Source organism: Sarcophilus harrisii, chromosome 2, assembly GCF_902635505.1.
Source record: "Sarcophilus harrisii chromosome 2, mSarHar1.11, whole genome shotgun sequence".
NCBI classification, from domain to species: domain Eukaryota; kingdom Metazoa; phylum Chordata; class Mammalia; order Dasyuromorphia; family Dasyuridae; genus Sarcophilus; species Sarcophilus harrisii.
The window spans coordinates 446,970,523-446,990,166 of NC_045427.1; the positions used below are offsets into that span (position 1 = coordinate 446,970,523).

A 19,644-nucleotide genomic window follows, 5' to 3' on the forward strand; every position below is an offset into this window, starting at 1 on the left:
TACACACATAGATATAATCATACGAAATCACATCCTTGGATAAACATGTATATCAATATGTAATCATGGACATACTCAAACAGTCATGTAAACACATAACCAATTACTCACTCAGACATAGTCATACACACATATATACAAATCCTGTCTCAACTAGGGTTCTCTTGACAAAGATACTGGAGTAGCTTGCCATTTCCTTCTCTAGCTCATTTTATAGTTGAGGAATTAAGACAATAAATAGGGTTAAGTGGCTTAACAGGGTCACCCAGCTAGAAAGTGTCTGAGACCAGATTTGAACTCATGAAGATGAGTGTTCCTGATTCCAATCCCAGTGCTCTATCCACTGTACCACCCAGCAAATTCATATAAGCAAATACAGCACTAGAATTAGATTTCTAGTTGAGCTGGGAAACTGAATTTGGAGGCTGTGTTCATCTCCCTCTCATGGGAGATGAGGGATATCAACTTTGGGATAATCTTGGAACCCTGTGGATAGGCCAGCAGATTCCAGCCCTGGTATGGTGGGTTTGATTTGCTGTAGGCCTAGGTTTTGCTCCTCAATTGGAGCCTTCCAGGCTCCAGGGCCTGGGCCCTCTTCCTCTAAAGAGCCATCCCTCTTCCCTCACACTCAGCACAGAGGCCTAAACAGTTTCCATGGAGAAGCCTAGAGTATTTCTGTAAATCTGCCAGGCCAGGGAGGATGCCATTACACAAAGGTCCCTTCATTTCTAATCCCTAATTCCAGACTCCTGAGGTGAGAATATAGGAAAGGAGGATGCCAGATTGAGGTGGGAGAAGACAGTTAGCAAAGCCCATGTGACCAGAAAGCAGATAAGCTCCTGGAGTGAGGGGAGCTCATATTTTGAGATGGAAGGGATTTTGTTTATTTATGTAAATTACTTAATAAAGCAACTCAGATATGTAACCACATTTGATCCTCATTAAAATCCTATGAGGTAGGTGCTTTTCTTAAATTGAATTAATGTAAAGGTTTGCTATTAATAAAAAAGTGCTTAATATATTGAAAGCACTGTATTAACTGTAGGGCAGTTAGAGAGAAGGGGGGAAAAAAAAGACTTTCCCTGATCTCAATGAGCCCTAATTCTAAGTGGGGAGACAACATCTGTAGGAAGTTTCAGTTTTAAGTGAGAGGCAAAGGTTGTATAGTTCTCAGGATACAACAACATTTTCATTGATTAAATTATACCCATCTCTGATGTAGAACAATTTAATAGTGCCAAGGACTTTGGTATTGAGAAATTTATTTTCTAAGTCTGTAGTTGTGGCTGCTAAGGATACAGGGGCTAAAGTATCCCCAGCCAGATCTACAGGCCATTGATGTCTGTATAGTTTTTGATACTGGTAATTTGGTTTTATTCTTTTCTTTTTCTAATCAAATTAACCAAAGGTTTATCTATTTTGTTGTTGTTGTTGTTGTTTTTCATAAAAATCATTGGATTTTTATTTATTAGTTCAATAGTTTTCTTTCAATTTTATTAATCTCTCCTTTGATTTTTAGAATTTCTAATTTAGTATTTAATTGGGAGTTTTAATTTGTCTTTTTCTGGCTTTTTTAGTTGCTTGCCCAGTCTATTGATTTCCTCTTTCTCTTTTATTCATGTAAGCCCCTGATATCTTCTAATAATGTCAGTGGGCCGCTCCCTGTAGGCCAACTCCCAGTGTGTTCCTGAACACTACTCATTCAGATTCAATGTTAAATAACTCACCCACAGAGTCACACTGCTAGAAAATGCCCAAGGCCAGATCTGAATCCATGTCAGCACTATCCTTGGCATCAGGTTGCCTCTACGGAGTTGCTTCTACCTTTTCCCTGCTTACTCAGGACCATCAATCTCAGTCTCAGTGATTGTCTTGAATTGTAATGGTAGCTAAGTAATGTCTTAAGTTTACCAAGGACTTTCTTAATGCAAGTGGTGGGGTGGCGGGGAGACAGAGAGACACAGAGAGAGAGCGAGAGAGAGACAGAGAGAGACAGAGAGAGACAGAGACACAGAGAGACAGAGACAGATAAAAAGAGAAACAGAGAGACAGAGACAGAGAGACACACAGAGAGAAGAGAGACAGAGAAACGAAGAGAGACAGAGACGGAGAGAGAGAATAGAGACAGAGAGACACACAGAGAGAAGAGAGAGAGGGAGAGAGAGAAGAGAAACAGAGAGAGAGACAGAGAGAAGAGACAGAGACACAGAGAGGAGAGACAGAGAGACACAGAGAGAGAGAGACAGAGAGACAAACAGAGAGAAGAGAGATACAGAGACAGGGACAGCGCCTTTGATGTCCCTGCAGCTCTAAATCTATAATCCTTTATGCTAATGCCCATGTCATAACTGGAAATACACAGTAGCTTTCTATTTGATATATTTACACACAGTTTGCACACAGTTCTATTAAGCTTTGTTATCTAGTTTCCAAGCTTCAGTGGAGTTAGAAAAGGAGACTGTTGCTTCACAATGTTATTGAGTCAAACTGCTATACAGGATTATAGTTCTAAAGTGAGAAGGGATGTCAGAGGTCTTCTTAAAAAATTATTGATAACTTTTGTTTTTACATTGGCAAAATTTTTCCATTTTCCCCTCTTTTCTCCTTCCCAGAGAGCCATCCTATATTAACAAACTATTTTTATAAGAAAAAAATGAAAAAATAGCAATGCTGATTAACATATTGAAAAACTCTGGAAATATAGGCAATATTCCATACCCATGGACCATCCACCTCTGCAAAGGAGTTGAAGTGAGAGCTACCTTCTCATATTTTTTCTTGGAGGCCATTTTTGTTCATAATTTTGTAACATTGATTTGAATTGTTTCATAATTGTTTTTTCCATTTACATTGTTGCAGTCATATGTGTTGTTCTTTTTATTATTCTTAGCCTACAAATTTTAGTTTTTTGAAGAACTGATTTTATTTCATATCATAGATATAAAGGGCAGCATAGTATAGTAGGCAAAGCACTAGATTTTAGAATTCAGAAAATCTGGGTGCCAATTGTGCTTCAGACACTATGGCTATGTGACCTTAGGCAAGACAATTAAACTCACTGGTCCTTCTTCTAAAAAATAAGTGCTTGTCAATGACCTCTTAGGTCCTTTCTAGTTTTATACCTTTAAATCTACATTACTATGGTCTTATTCAAATCCTGTTGCTATCACATATTGGCCATATGACCCTTGGCAAGTCACCTAATCTCTCAGATATCTCCTTAAGAAATTTTTCAATGAAGACTCAGAGATTAGTCACCAATCTACATCAGTGGAAAGTTTATAGCTAGGAATTCCCAAAGGGTGAAATCACAGACCTAGGCCCCATTTAGATGTACTTTAAATTTTATATCAGAGGAGTTTTACATCAACCTTATCTTTTCTGGCTGATATATTTGAGGGACAGTAAGGTTTACATGAAAAAATGCTGGCATAATGAGACCTGAAGGAAGTTCCTTTCTGTTCTGAACCTCAGTTTGGAAAATGTGGATAATAACACAAATGCTACTTGTCTCATAGAGTTTTTATGGAGAAAATGCTTTTAAAATTGTAAAGAGCTAGAGAGTTGGAATTTTTATTATAATTCAACACTTTAAAAGAGCTTTGATGTTTTCTTCATTGACATGGATCACAATCTCTTCTTTGCCTTAGATGGTTTCTTGAGTTGCTAATGCCAAAAAAGTTCACAAAATATTAGGTTTGGAAGGGACTTCAGAGCACTTCTAGTCCAACACATGTAGTCTGTCAGTCAGTCAACAAGCATTTATTATTAAACATTTACTATGTGCCATGCACTATGTTAAGCACTGGGAAAACAAAGAAAGATAATAACAGTCCCTTCACTCAAGAAGCTCACATTTCAGTGAAGGAGATCAAAGTCACAACTCTCTATGTAAGATATATATGGAGTGGGTAGGAGGTATTTTCAGAGGGAAGGCTATGATGAGAAATGGGAAGAACCTCCTCCAAAAAATGGCAATTTTGAGTCTTAAATTTTTTTTTTATATTTGCATTTCATTTTTTTTGAGAGAGACCAAATTCTTTATTTATTTTTAACATTAATTTTTCAAAAAATTTAAATAGAGTTCCCAATTCTCTCCCTCTTTAAGATCCGTCCCTCACTCATTGAGAAGGCAAGCAATAGGATATCAATTGTACATGTGAAATGATGAAAAATATTATTTCCATATTAGCCATGTCACAAAAAAAACCCAAGAAAAACAAAATGAAAAAATAAACTTTAAATTGCAAAGTTCAAAAGTTCTCTTTCTGAAAGTAGTTATCATTTGTCATCTATTTGTACTGAATCTTGAAGGAAGCCTGGGGAAACTGCAAGGTAAAAGAACCTTTCTAACAAGTAGTCATCCAGCTTCTATTTATACGCATCAAGTAGCGGATAATTCATTCTGCAACATCTAATCTTTGCTCCTAGCTCTGTAATAAAGCAAAAAAAAAAAAAAAAAAAAAAAAAAGAAAAGAGTCTTTTCCACGGAACAACTTTTAGACTTGAAACCTTTACCATATCTGCTCCTAAGCCTTCTCTTCTCTGGACTAAATCTCCTCATCTCCTTAATCTTTGCTTTTCCTGAGTCCTGGTTGGTTTTTAAAGCAACCATCTGGTGCTGGGAATAGGGCCTCTTCTCACCAGCCTGTGTTCTGTTGGCCTGACCAGGGCTACCTCCATCCCTGGGGGAAGATATTTTTATTTTCTTACTTAATTTATTCACTACAATAGAAAAACCAAACAATCAGTCATGATGATCTCCAAAAGGCCCTTGTTTAGGAAATGCTGGTAATAGCCCCCATTTCCACGCTTCTTTACAGCCCTTTGCTCCTAACAACCATTAAGGTAGATAGCTCAAGTACTGGGATCCCTTTTTTACAAGTGAGGAACCAGACTCAGAGGAGCAGGAGGAACTTGCTTTGGGTCTACAAAATAATAATTTGCATCTATCTTGTTCACAAAGAACTTGTGCACGTGCCTCAAATAATCTTGTGAAATTTATGTATTATCAACCCTATTTTACAGCCGAGTAAACTAAGGTGAAGTGATATACTCTCTTAGCTGTCTGGAACTGAGGTCTCCTGATTTCAGGTCCAAGGCGCTTTCCTGCGGATTCTGGAGTCCGTGATCTCTAGGGTCCCCTGCACATTTGAAATCCTTTGGCCTTTTTGCCTTAACTCTGGCCCCTGAGCCTCCCCCTCCCCCAGCTCAGACTTTAGGACAGGTTGGGGAATAGGCCAGGCCCTCCTGCTAATCCCGTGGCCTGCTCAGGTCAGGCAGAATGAGGTGGGAAGGTCACAAGGGATCTGCTAATGTAAGCACATGCAGATCTGTAGCTATGGCAACAGGCCACCTCCCAATCTGGCCTTCCCAGCCCACCAGGGATGCTCCCCCTCTTCCCTAACCCTCCCTCCACAGCCTCCCTACTCCATGGTTCTGAAGCCTGAGCAAAGAACCATCTTATCTTAGTGTCTGTTCATTTCTGGGAGAAGGGAATGTTGTCCAGGGTCTCTATTCCAGGTCCTCCTGTCCCTTCTCCCCCCCTCCTTGGGAATATATGGATAGGGGGCTAAACCCAGGCCTGAAGCCTTAGGTATCCATTCTGTCGTTTCCTGCCTTAACATAATATAGATATTGTTGTTTGGGGCAGAGAAAACCGAGGAGGGGCAGTATCATTGTCTTCACATATCTGAGAGACCGTCATGTGGAAGAGGGATTACCCTCATTCTACTTGACCCAAGAGGCCAGAACTCAGATCAGGGGGTGGGGAAGCTGCAGGCAGGCAGCTTTCGGTTAAAAGGAAAAACTTTCTAATGGCAGTCGGTAGGAGAAAATGAGGGCATTAGACTTGTTTTGTGAAAAATATTTTGATAATCGTTTTTCAAACTCATTGATTTCTTATGTAATTTTGTGAGTTATAGTTTATGCACTGAAAAATATACCCATAGGCTTTACCAGACAGGATACAAAAAAGGCTAAGATTTTCTGGACTATAGATGATCCTTAAGGTCTCTTGCAGTTCTAAACCCTAAGAACCTGTGATAGGTGGAAGTTACCGGGAGGCAGACCTGCACTTCCTAACAATCAAGAGTAATTCAGAATGTTAAAGGGCTAATTTCCAAGGCAGGGAGCTCAGCACCATTGTGAATCCTTGTTCATAGAGAGCCTGGATGGCCCTTTAATGTCTCATCTATTTAAAGGGGAGCTGCTGCTTGGGGTGGGGATTTCCAGGGAAGGTACCTTACAACTCTTAGATTCTATCATCTTAAATTCTAAAGTCCCTCCCAGCTCTAATCTTCAATGTTCTAAGGTCCCTTCCAGCTCTAATGTGTTCTATGGCCCTTTCCAGCTCTAACCTTCTATGTTCTAAGGTCCCCTACATGTCTAACTTCTTTTAATGTCCCTTCTAACTCTAACCTTCTATGTTCTAAGGTCCTTTATATGTCTAACTTCTTGTAATGTTCCTTCTAGCTCTAACCTATGTTTTAAGGCCAGTTCTCAAAGTATGGTCTAGAGAATCCTGGGGATCTCTGAAACCCTTTTAGAGGGTCTACAAATTCAAAAATAGTTTTTATTTCCAATATGGTAAATGTCTATAAATATAATCCAGATAAACAAAAATGCTTTGGAGAGACCCTCAATAATTTTTAATAGGATAAAGATACTGAAAACAAAAGTTTGAGAACCACTGTTCTAAGGTCTTCTTCGCCTATTATATTCCATGCTTTAGCATCCCTTCCAGTTCTAATACCTTATGTTCTGAGGTTCTTTTTGGCTCTAACCGTCTGTGTTCTATGTTTTTACAATCTATGTTCTAAGCTCTCTTTTGCCTCAGAATATAGAATGTTTGGTACAAAATATTAAAGCTAGAAGAGCTTGTATTAGAACAGAGCCTTTTTGAACAAAAAATTATTAGCTCACATTTACAAAGAACTTTGGGTTTACTAAAGCACTTTTCTTACTACACAGAATTACTTCATTTTTGCAGATGAAGAATCCGAGAATCAGATGAGTTGAGTGACTTGTCCATATTCACATAGCTAAGAACTGTAGGAGCTGACTTTGGAGTTGCTATCTTCTGAACCCCAATTTGATGCTCTTTCTATAGCATCAGCTCTTTGACATTTAATACGTATGAGGTACTTTGAAAAATAGAAAGAGCTATAGAAATGTCAGCTTGTAAAAGCATTATTACTTGTCATTCTCGGTTTCTTTGTTCTTATTAAGGTATGTCCAGTCAATCTTCTGGCTTCCTTGTCTCCTACCCTTATCCTCTAGCAGTATAAGCTGGCCCACGGTTGGTGAGCCAGGTCCTGGCCTTTGGCCCCTGACCCCAACTGGAATGTGAAGTGTGGATGAAGTATCAGAGAGTTATCAGGAAGGGGTGTTATGGAGGGGGGAGCGCTAAGGGTTTGAAGTTTGAGGGACCAGGTCCTCTGGTTAGTGTCAGGGAGACGTCTCCGGCTGGGGGGAGGGCAGGGTAACAGAACAGAGCTGGTGGGCTTCTGGCCAGAGAACAGAGTTTGCCGCTCCATCCATCTCTTGAAGGTATTCAGGCTGTAGGGGAAGAGCCATTCTCCTTTATTGAAGAGCGAGTGCTGGATCTGGTCTCTCAGGAGTCCAGCTCTGCACTGATTAATTTATTGCTTTGGATGAGTCACCTTCCCTTCCTCGATTTTGCCTTAGTTTGCTCATCTATAAAATGAAGAGATTTGGATTGGATGATTTCTAAAGTCCCTTCCACTTGGGAAAAAAAAAAGAGCATTCTTTGAGTATAAGTCTCTGCCCTCTGGGCTCCCATCAAGTTTTGAGGGCCCTTTCTGGGTCCTGGACAACTGGCCAGCATCCTGGCTTATCTCTCAGCCTCCAGCAATGTTAGTGGCCAGAACAGACTCCCAGAAAGCCTCCCTCCCTCCCGGAAGGCAAAGAATGCCTCCACCTCTTCCAGGAAGTCAGCACTGGGGGCTGGGGGCTGGGGAAGAGCAGCTTCTGTGGGATGCCCAGTAATTCAGCAAGGTCAGCGCTTCCCTCCCTCCACACCGGGCACTCAGGCAGAAAACAAGCGCCTGGAATTCAGGGCAGAGAGGGGAGGGGGCAGAAAGGGGGAAGGGAGAACAGTCTGGGATGGAAGTCTGGAGGAGTTGGTTCTGGACTAGGGCAGGGAAAAGTTCTGGAATGGGACTCAGGAAATCTGGGCTTTAGTCCCAATCTGGGCTGCAGTCCCAACCTGCAGTCAGGCATTTCCCCTCCCTAGGTCTCAATTTCCTTATCTGAAAAATGGGGAAGATAAGTCCTGTCTTGTCCCCATCCTGGGGGATATCAAATGAAATGACAGATAAACAAGAGAACAGGTCCTGGTCCTGTAGGTTTTAACACTTTCTACAGCTTTTTTCTTACACTATGCCTAGGAGATCAGGGGATAGCACACCCATTTGACAGATAGGGAAACTGATAAAGGTAATGTGCCAAAGCTCACACAGCTAATATAAACTGGAATTAGAATTCAGGTCTCCTGTCCTTCACTCTGCTGCCCTTTCTACACCCTCGTTTCCCATTTCTCCTAGATCAATCCGTCATTCAGAATACAAATCATTCAGAAGAGTGGAGAACCATGGGCTGGCAATTAGTGCTCTCACATGATAAAATAACATTCACCTTAGTTTTCAAAAAGTCTCAAATAATTGTCCAAGAAACTGATGAGAATTTCCCTGCATAGGGATTTCAGAAGGGGACAAACCCCTAAGAATGGGAAATCTGTGCTCGTAGTGGAGAGGGAACCATTCCTAGGATGGACCTGCTGGGTGGGGAGGGAGGGCAGGTGAGGAAGGCTCTCCGTGGTCCTGGCTTTGGATACAGGGAAATACTCTTGGCTTTGGAGCCTGAGGACTGGAGTTTGTGTCACACTACTAGCATGACTTATGTAAAACCTTGGGCACATTGCTCAAGCTCCTGGGCCTCAGTTGACCCAACATATGGGAGTTGGAAGAGGTGACCCTTCCAGTTCTAGATCTAGTTCTATATACCAATTTTCCAGATGAGGAAATTGAGGCAGGCAGTTATGTGACTTTCCCAGGATCATACAAGAAGTACATCTCTGAGAAAGGATATGACTGTTTTCCCAACCCCAGATGCAGTTTCTTATTAACTTTGGAGCTGGAACAAGCCTACTATCCTCATTTTAAAGATGAGGAAAATAAGATGCAGAGAGAAGTTAGGTCTTAAGATAAGACCCAATTGTGATTCTATTTTCTCACTGTGTTCGGTAGTTCTCCTTACACTGTCTACTTCCTAAAGACTGGAGGGAGGAGGGAAATCACTTTACAACATTTTAAATGCTAGAGAAATTGTAGTTATTATTTCTCTTTGTGAAAGCGGGTGAACTGGCAACTCTATCTCCCCATGAAATTGGAGATGTTTTTTGTCTGAACTGCTCTGCTGCTCTCCTGAGGGCCAGGGGCTGCTCAGGGGAGGAGATAGAGCTTCAAAGTCGGAGGCCTGTGTCTTAGGGTCAACCCTAAGGTTTTCCCTCACCCCCTCCTCTTCCCAGGGCCTCACAGGAGGCTCCTAGGGGAACTTTGGAGCGAGAATGTGTCCAGGGAGAAAGGAGGGAGGCTGTCCACATGCAGAACTACAAAGATTCCCCTCCAAAGTCCATCTCAAACACCTTCCCCCTTATCATAACACTTAGGAAGCTTAGGATCTTGGGGGAGGGGCAGAAGCAAGGTCCATGAGGGAATCTCAAGAACAATAGCTAGCTCTTATGCTTTAAGGCTCACATGTTTGCAAGAACAAACATCACAGCTTTCCCCAGCTCCCTTTTGATATATCATTTGTTGGCATAAGATATTAAATGGGAATTTTGGGGAGTTTTGAGGAAGCAGCAGATAACATGTGAAGGTCAGCAGATGTCGGACAAACTTCAGAAACTCAGAAGTGTATAAAGTATATGTACAATATCCTATAATCTCAACAAATTTTATCTTTTAATACCATAATGATTCAGGCTTCTTGGTACAAAGGGAGGTGTACGATTGAACAATAAATCTGTATGCAACATAGTGAAGTTTTTACAAAGGAATATTTACTTTAAAATGTATAATCACAAAGATACAAGCTTACTCCTGAACAAAAAACAATAGCTAGAAGTTATACATTTACACTAATGTTCCAGATTGTGGGGGCACTGTACTCCAAACTTTCTGGATGTGGGAGGGATGTTGTATATCTCATTTTATCCTTACAACAACCTGGGGAAAGTAGATGCTTTATATCTGCATTTTACAGATGAGGAAATTGAGGCAGAGTTAAGTGACTTTCCCAGGATCAGACAACTTGTAAGTCTCTAGAGACAGAATTTGAATTTAAGTCTTTCTAACTCCAGGTGCAGTTTTCTATCTGCATGGAAGCCAGATGGTATTTTAGAGGACAACAAATCTACTACCCTCATTGTAAAGGCGAGGAAACTGAGATGTTAAATGTCTTCCCAGAGTCACCCAAATAATAAATGTCCAATGCTGGATTTAAATTCAGTTCCTCCTGGCTCTCATCCAGAATTCTGTCCACAATAATACTGTGTTCCCTCCAGAGCTCTGTGGCCCCCAAGATCATTTTCGCTTTGCGTGGGGTCTTGGGGATGCCCTTCTCTGGCCAAGTGATCCTTCTAAAACTGACATTTATTTACCTCTTCGTTCCATCTTGTTCTGGGTTTGAGACGGAAACTGCTGGTCCTGCTTCAGTGCTGAAATCAGGAAGAATCGAGTTCAAATAAAACCCAGAATATTTATTAGCTGTGTCATCCTGGAGGAGTCACCTCAGTTTCCTCATGAGCTGGAAAGGGAAATGGCAAAGGGCTCCGGTATCTCTGCCAAGAGTCCCAAGATAGTTTGATGGAGAAAGTGACATTAGCTTTGAACTCAGGGCTGAGAGTGGCTTAGCAGGCCAAGAAGGGAGGGAGGGAATTCTGGGCTGGGGCACAGTGAGAGAAAAATCAAAGGGTGGAAGCCCAGGTGACCCTGAGGGGACAGAGTTCTTGGATCAGGATCAGGTCGGGGCTCCAGCTCGGGAAAGGCTGGATAGGCAGGCCGGAGCTTGGTTCTGAGGGCCGTGGGGACTCCCCGGTGTGGGGGGAACAATGTGGGACTCTGCGGGTGGTGGTGGGGGGGATGATTTGGGGGGGGATTATAAGGCCGACACTGCCGAGCTTGGGGGTGGGGAGGGGTGCTAAGTTTGGGCCCAGCTGTGGCTGGGTCACTGCCAAGCCTGAGCCGTCTCTGTGGGCCTCTCCGGGCCTGTACAGCCTGCCCAGTGGTCTTAAAGGTCTCCCCAGGCCTGATGCCCGGTTTTCCGTCTCCTCCACAGGAACCCCGTCCTCACCAAGCTTCAGCGGCTGCTCGTCAGACCCCTGCACCCACGGGGGCACCTGCCAGAGCACCAGTGATGGCGGCTTCCTGTGTGTCTGTCCCACAGAGCCCGTGGCCTATGCGGGGGCCCTCTGTGAGGAGCTCTACGACGCCTGCTCTGAGCGGGTCTGTCCCCACAACCAGACCTGCCACGCAGCTCCAGGGGCTCTGAACCACACCTGCCGCTGCCCTCCCGGCTCCTGGGGCCCCACCTGCGACACAGCCGGCTGTGGGGACCATGGCTGTCCCGGGAGCTGTGCCGTGCAGCCGTGCCATCATGGGGGCACCTGCCTGGCAGCAGGGGCCGGCTCTGCTTGCCTCTGCCTCCCGGGGTGGACGGGACCTCTGTGTGAGGAGGACGTGGATGAGTGCAAGTCGGGGCCCTGCCAGAATGGGGCTCTCTGTGTGAATGACCCAGGGGGGTTCCTGTGCTACTGTGTGCCGGGCTTCCAGGGCCCGCACTGCGAGCTGGACATCAATGAGTGCGCGTCCAGGCCCTGTAAGCACGAAGCGTCCTGCATCAATCGTGTGGATGGCTACCAGTGCCTTTGTTCCCCTGGCTACACAGGTGAGACCTGGCAGGTCCCAGGGACCCAGCCCGGGGACGGGGAGCTGGAGACCAGAGACCCAGGGGCATTGGGCAAGGGGGCAGGAAAAAAGGGTCCACTCCAGGGGTGAGGGGAAAAAGACCCATTCTGGGCAATTTCAGGGGAAGGCCCTGAGCAGAAAGACTTCTGAAGAAGCGTCACCCTCTTTCGCTTTCAGGGAAAACTGAGGATCAAAAAGGGGAATTGAATTAAAAATGGTGAGTCTTACAGACCATGCAAGCCAAGGGGGAAATTCAGATCCAGGGAAGCGATTAACTCAACTGAAATCACAGTTCACAGGTTATCGAGGAAGATACCAGAGAAAGGGGTCTCTGGAAGGGGGTCTTCAGAGCTCTCTGGTCCTATTTCTGCTGAATGAAGCCCTGTGGGGGATGGGGGGGAGGGATGTGTATGAGTAGGTATTTATATGTGCATGTTTTGGTATGTGACCACATGTGTATATTCACACGCACACCAGTGGAAGCACAAGCATGTTGTGTCCGTGTGTCCCTGAGTGTGCTCCAGCTGTGTGTGTAAGAGAGGGGGACTAAGTCTTTTTGCTTGGGTGACTCAATGGGTCTTGATGGCTGTGGTTGTGCCCTTCCTCCTCCTTGTCCGTTCCCCCCTCCCTCCTCTTCCCCCCTTCTCCTTCCCCCTCCTCTTTCCCACTCCTCCCTTCGGCTCTCCTCCCAGGCAGGGCAGTGAGGCCTGGAATTCAGGCCGCCTCTCTCCCCTAGCACTGGCAGGCACGGAGCCTGGGGAGCTGGGGGCCTGCCAGGATGTGCCTAGAGAGGAATCTGGGGTCACCAGGTGGGAGGAGCAGCGGGCAACTCCTTCTCTGAGTCATCGCCTCTGGAAGCCTGCCTGGGGAGGGGGGCTGGGGGCAGGGCCTTCCAGCGCAGGGTGGGTGGGGTGGCCACCAAGGCCTGGTCTAGTGCAGTGAGGACATGGAGACTCCAAGGACCTGCTCAACCACTTGTTACCTGGTGACTTCAGATGAGTTAACCCCTTCTCTGGGCTGAATTTCCCCTCTAGAAATTGAGGGGTCAGATTAGATGGTCTGTAAGTTCCCTTCTAGTTCATTTTAATTCAATTTCCCTCTCGGATCTTAAGATTCCTCTTATTCAGAAAACTAGCAGCCTCACAAGGTTCGGAAGAAAATAGGTGAACTCTAAATGTCTGTTTATGTATGTGTACTTGCCTTGAAGGGTCACTAACCCTTCCTCAAGGCCCTCATTCTAATCCTGGGCCTTGTACTTTTGCCCTTTATCACTTGGGCCCAGGCTACCTGGGGTCTTGAAATTGCTGAGAATGGGCTTTGGGGAATTGGAGATCAGGAAAAGCAGCCCCAATCTCTGGGTCAGCACTGAGCTCTGAGTCTTGTTCTGGGCCTTTAGGAAGTCTCAATGGAATAAAGGAGTCCAGTGGGAAACCATGAAATCCCATATATTATCTCTAATCAAGTTCTCTCTCTCTCTCTCTCTCTCTCTCTCTCTCTCTCTCTCTCTCTCTCTCTCTCCCCTCTCTTGTTTTCTTTTTTGTCTTTCTCTCTTTCTCTCTGTCTCTCTTTCCCTCTCCTTCTCCTTCCCTCTCCCTTTCTTTCTTCTTTCTTTACCCCCCCAATTTCTATCTCTCTCTCTCTCTCCTTCTCTCTGTGTGTCTCTCCTCTCTCTCTTTCTGTCTCTCTGCCTCTCTCCTCTTTCTCTCTGTCTCTTTTCCCTCTCCCCTCCCTCTCCTTCCCCCCCTTTCTTTCTCTCCCCATTTCTCTTTCCTGATCCCTCTTTCTCCCCATGCTGGTCTTCACTTCACCTCCTCTGTTTCAGGTCTAAACTGTGAGACAGAAATAGATGAATGTGAGTCAGACCCCTGCCAGAATGGGGGTTCCTGCCTGGACGGCATTGGCACCTACCAGTGTCTTTGTTCCCCGGGTTTCACTGGACATAATTGCCAGGTGGACATTGATGAGTGTGAGAGTCAGCCTTGTGCCAATGGAGGCATATGCCAGAACTTCATCAATAGGTGAGAGCCCTGGGGCCACGCTGATCTCAGGCCCCTCCTGGGCCCATGAGGGGACCTCAGGCAAGAGGATGGGGTCTCAGAACTTCAGCAGCTTCAGGTCAGAGGTCCTGCTCTTCAGTTACCTTTAGGGGGAGAAAGAGGGGTACCCCATGGTCTACAATGTGTTAATATTATTATACAGGCTTTCTTGAAATTGAAATTGATTGCTTTCTATTTTGAATTTCCTAAGTTCTGCTGTGCATATGCAATGTTTTTTTTTTATTTTCCTACTTTCTATTTAAGTTTAAAATAAATAAATTATTTAAAAAGTAAAAAAAAAAAAAAAAAGTCCATGGTCTGAGGCTAGTGGAGGAAGGCAGAAAGTTTAATTCACCAATCAGTACTGGTAAGGGTCTTCCTTCAGCCCCAGACAGAAAAAGCAAAATCATTCTCTCCCATAAAGCCCATGAGGCGATATCAGCAACATCATCACAATGCATAAGGCCCGGTTCTTAAAGCTGGGGAGTCTAGAAGAGCTAAACGCGAGCTGCTCCCTGCCCCCATCAAGCCTCTGCTCTAGGAAATGAGATGGACACACAGAGAAGCAGCTTTTTTGGCAAGGACTACAAGCATGATTTCAAGGGTGCAGGGGACTTGTTGTGCGGAAGCTCTCTCCTAGGCAGATCATTCTGGTCTGCACTTACAGGTTCAGAGAATTGGGCCCTAAGAGGTGATGACTTGGCCAGCGTCAGTCAGGATGGGCCAGGACTCCCTCTGAGAGCAGTTCACTCTCCATCACACTTCATATACTCAGAATTTACAAAGTGAAATGCTAAAATAAAAAAAAGCGAATTAACTTAGTACGAGCTGCGCACAGCAGCCTGGCACGGGAGTCTGGCACGGGAGCCGTACGCTCCTAGATTTGGGGTTGAGTCCTGGTCTTGCCTCTAATTCATCTTGTGCCCTTGGGCACACTCACCTCGTCTCTCCTGGGCTGTTTCCCTCTCTGTGAAAGGGGAGAATGGAGGTTCGCTGGGGGATTTCTCAGGCTTCTTCCAAGGGCATTGGGCTGGCTCGGCAGTCACGCCGCGGAGCCGGCCCCAGGGGGCTGGGGAGGGTCAGGGCCTGCAGCCCCGTGACCCTTGGTGCTGCATCTGCCCCAGGTTCCAGTGCGACTGCGGTGGGACCGGCTTTGAGGGTGCACTCTGCGAGGTGGAAGTGCTGGAGTGCCTGTCCAGCCCGTGCCTGCACAATGCCACCTGTCTGGATGGGCTGGGCAACTACACGTGCGTCTGCCTGCCAGGTACGTCTGCCGGCCCGCCCACCCTGCCCCCGCCGGCCCATCCTGGCCAACAGCTTCTCACCGCCCCCCAACTTTCTCAGTGCTATCCCACCCCCAAAAGCAGGGTCCTTGCTCCAAAAGCTCAGCAGGGCCCAGGACAGTTTCTTGCCCGCCTGACTCTGGATAAATCATTCTCCCTGGGGCCTGGTTTCCCACTCGGTTACACTGAGTGGGCCTGACTAACTCTGTAGCTCAGAACTCCACGAGCACCATGCACACATACGTGGCCGTGTCTGTGTGTGAGGGAATCTTCCTTGTTTGTGTATATATATGTGTGTTTACACATTTGATTTGTGTTGCACAAGCCCATGGGGGTGAGGGGACCTAGATATCTCTGTGGGCACTGTTCTAGGCTACCATGGGGAGCACTGTGAGATGGATGAGGATGACTGCGCGGGGGACCCCTGCCTTCACGGGGGCCTCTGTCTCCAGCGATCCAATCAGTCCCTCTACGGGGGGGCCCAACCTGTCTTCCCCGGGACCTTCAGCTACAGCTCAGCAGCTGGCTTTGTGTGCCAGTGCTTGCCTGGATTTGCAGGTGAGTGGGACTTGGGGCCCTGCCCTCCCAATTATCCCCATTTCTGACTGACCCGTTCCCTGGGACGCCTGGTGCAGGACCCAAGAGACAGCCACTAGGGAGGAGGGACTCAGGAGAAGGAAGGGGCTCTGCAGTGGGTGCTCCAGGCCAAGAGAGTGCTGCTGGGTGACAGCTGGCCACAGGGATGCTGAGCCAGACTGTGTGTGGTACAAAGGGAAGGCACAAAGGGGAGTTGAGAGACACAGGTCGAATCCAGTTTATCTCCGTTCATAGAACCCTTCTCATGCTGCAGTCCCTGTTCTCCATGCATGTTGTTTTTATTGTCATTTACCAGCTGTGTGACTTTGGATATCTCTCAGTGTCTTGTTTTCCTAACATGTAAAATGAAGGAACTGGACTAAATCATCCCAGGACCCCATTCTCTGACCCCTGGCCTTTCAGCCCTGGTGCCCGGCCTGAGGGAGGCCCCGGCTTGGGGGACCTGGTGGGCGTCAGAGAAGGGGGTTATCTCACTTTCTCTGGGGCTGAATGAAGACTTGACTGTTCTGCTCGCAGGGGACAACTGCTCCGTGGATGTGAATGAGTGCGAGTCCCATCCCTGCCAGAATGGAGGGACCTGTGAGGATCTTCCCAACAGCTTCCAGTGCCACTGCCTGGCAGGGTACACAGGTGCTTGAGGGGGAATGGGGAGGGCTTGGGGTATGTGCCTTTTACCTGGGAGGGGGTCATTAGTGCCTTCACTCTACTATCCCGGCCCTTCTTCTCTGGGGAGGACTGTGGGCAGTTCAGGGAAGAGCCCCACCTTGTTCCTGAATTCTTTGTCACTGCTGTCCTGTGTAACTGGGCATTCATTAACTCAATCCATTGTGTTTTCCTTTTCTTCATTACTTAGTCATCCATTTCGCTCCCTCATTTACTTCATTCATTCACTTAGCCACTCACTCATAAATCTGAGTGTGCTAGAAGAATCAAAAGTACTGACTGATTAAGCATTTCCTTATTTCTCCCGTCATGTAATCATTCATTTGTTCATTTATTTACTCCATTCATTTCACAGAGTCCATTATCCACTCCTTAATTCCCATCTTCCTTCTCTCTCCAAGAATCTCCCAAGTGCTCCCACTATGTCTAGCCTTGTGCTTTTATGCAGAGAACTGGAGAAGACCCAGACCTGTTTTGGGAGTCCTTAGAGCCTAGAAGTGAATTTGGAGTCAGAGAAACTGGGTCCAAATCTTAGCACAGGGCCTTAGAACCCAGCCTTGCCCCAATCCCTCTTGGGACAAGGCAATCCCTTGTGCTCGGGGCTTGATGAGAGGAGGCTTCCTATAAAAAAGGTGAGCCTTGGGGATGGGAATGGCTTGGCTACATACAGGAGGGACTCCTAGATTCAGGAAAGGGTCCACAAAGGCAGGATGGGGAGCTTTGGACATGGGGGTAAAGAGCCATGTTGGGCGAGACATCTGTGTATCAGAGAGGATGGACTGACTGACTGACTCTCTCCTCACTCTGTCCATCTTTCTGTCTGTCTGTGCTCTCTCCTTCCCTCCTCTTCTCCCCACTCTGTCTCTTTGTCTGCTCTCTCTGCCTGTCTCTCCCTTTCCCCCCATTCTCTGAGTTCTCTCTGTGTATGTGTGTGTGTTCCTCTCCCTGTCTCTATTTCACTCTCTTTTTCTGTCTTTTTTTCCCTCTCTTTCCCCTGTCTCTGTTTCTCTCTGTCTCTTTGTCTCTCTCCCTGACACTAGCTTTACATCCCTGGTCAAGACCCCCCATCCCCACCCCACCCCCGGCCTTTTCTCATCTCTAACAGGAGAATAATAGCATGTGCCTAGTGTCCTTCGGAGATGTTGGAATGTGTCAGCCTTAATGAAGCAGAGAGACGGGAGCTCTCATTGTCACTGTGTGGGATCCCAGCTATGTGCATGCTTGCACACATCCTCGGCTACACGCACTTGGGGGTGCACACTCCTAGCCCTTCCACTGGAATGCCCTTCTCTCCCCTCCGCCATCCCCCGCCATCCCCAGTACAAATTCCTCCCTCTGCATCGCTGTCCTTGGCACAGGCCTGGGCCCAACTCTTCCATCCAGTGATTACACAGGCAGGGAGCTTGGACAGAGGCAAGGCCTTTTCCAGCTCCTGGAACTTCCAGGCCCCTGAAACCTTCCTGGTTTGCTTCAGGAGCTAGTGAAGTTACCAATAATGGAAGTATTTAAACAGAGACTGGATGATGATATACTAATAGAGGGATGAGAGGAGGGATGATGGGCTAAGGGAAAGGATGCAGGATCTGGGGTCATGAGCTGAATGAACACAGTAAGTCAGAACTGAAATGGGAACCCAGAAAATTGCAATTATCACAATATTTTTTAGAAAGTTTATAATTGGGGGCAACTAGGTGGTGCAGTGGATAGAGCACCAACCCTGAAGTCAGGAGAACCTGAGTTCAAATCTGGTCTCAGACACTTAACACGTTTTAGCTGTGTGATCCTGGGCAAGTCACTTAACCCCAATTGCTTCAGAAAAAAAAAGTGTTTATAAATCCTAGGTTAATAATATACTTTTCCACTTTGCCTCTCTGGTCCTCAGTTTCCTCCCCTGTAAAATGACAAGATTGGACTAGATTAGAGGCTCTGGGGGTTGTGAATTTGTTTTTTAAAAACTATTATGGTATCTATATTTCAATATAATTGGTTTCCTTTGTACTATGTATTTTATTTTATGGACTTAGAAATATTTTTCTGAGAATGGATCATTATGGTTTCACTAGAATGCTATAAAAGGGTCCAAGACACACACAAAAATAAAGGACCCCTGGAGTAAAGGATGTCATCTAAAATGTCTGTTCGTTTAGGCCCTAAATTCTGTGATCCCATGACCGTGTTTGTTCTAGGATTAGTCACGCTGGAGAGGAAGGCCCGGAGTTGTGGGGGCAGGGGAAGAATCCCCTGGTTGCACAAGGCAACCAATTTCTCAGGGAATAAGAGTTGAGGCAGCACTTCAGGCAGGATCTAGATGTTCCTGGTTCAAAATCCCTTGGATAACACTCCTGACAAATGGTCACCCAGCCTTTACTTGAAGCTCTTTAGTGACAGGAAACTCACCATTTAATTAAGTATTCTTTTTCATTTTTGGACAGCTCTCCTTGATAGAAAACGTATCCTTACATCAAGCCCTGTTTGCCCATCCTTTGCTTCCAGTTCTGCCCTCTGGGCCAGGCAGAACCATTCTAATGCCTCTTCCTCAGGAAAGCTCTTCAGGTCCTTGAAGATAGTGATTATGATCACACCCTCTTACTCCCCCTTCCTCCCCCAAGCCTTCTCTTCTCCAGGACAAAGATCTCTACTTCATCCAATTCTCAAGTGACTGGGTCCCTAGTTCTCTCATCTATGCTATCCTCTTCTGATGTGTTTTGGTCTCCTTTTTTAAAAGTAATGATAGCATTTGTTTTTATATCACTTCCACTTCTCAATATCTGCTATCATTTCTCTCTTTCCCAGAGAGCTTTCTCTTTAAACAAAGAGTAAGAAAGTTCAGCAGAACATTGACCAACTATAGTGTTCCATATCCACAGTGCCCTCTGAAAAAAGAGAGGTGGAGAAATTCTCATATCTCTTCTTTGGGGCCAAATTTGATTATTATAACTGCTATTTCCATTTACACTGTAGTCCTTATATGGGTATACCTATATATTTTTTATAAATTATATATATATATATCCATTTATTTTTCTAAATTCTAATTTAATCTGCATTAGTTCATACAAGTCTTCTCTGTATTCT

The 19,644-nt window shown here is 45.7% G+C and overlaps 1 protein-coding gene across 1 annotated transcript in view; it reads left to right on the forward strand.

Annotated features, from left to right (window-relative positions):
- The window catches only part of CRB2 (crumbs cell polarity complex component 2), a 39,839-nt gene that overhangs the window by 2,808 nt on the left and 17,387 nt on the right, over nucleotides 1-19,644 (forward strand). Inside the window, exons 2-6 of the mRNA XM_031949325.1 lie at nucleotides 11,362-11,970; nucleotides 13,813-14,008; nucleotides 15,151-15,290; nucleotides 15,682-15,867; nucleotides 16,423-16,536. Coding sequence (XP_031805185.1) covers nucleotides 11,362-11,970; nucleotides 13,813-14,008; nucleotides 15,151-15,290; nucleotides 15,682-15,867; nucleotides 16,423-16,536 — 1,245 coding nt within the window. The remainder of the gene's footprint in view (nucleotides 1-11,361; nucleotides 11,971-13,812; nucleotides 14,009-15,150; nucleotides 15,291-15,681; nucleotides 15,868-16,422; nucleotides 16,537-19,644) is intronic.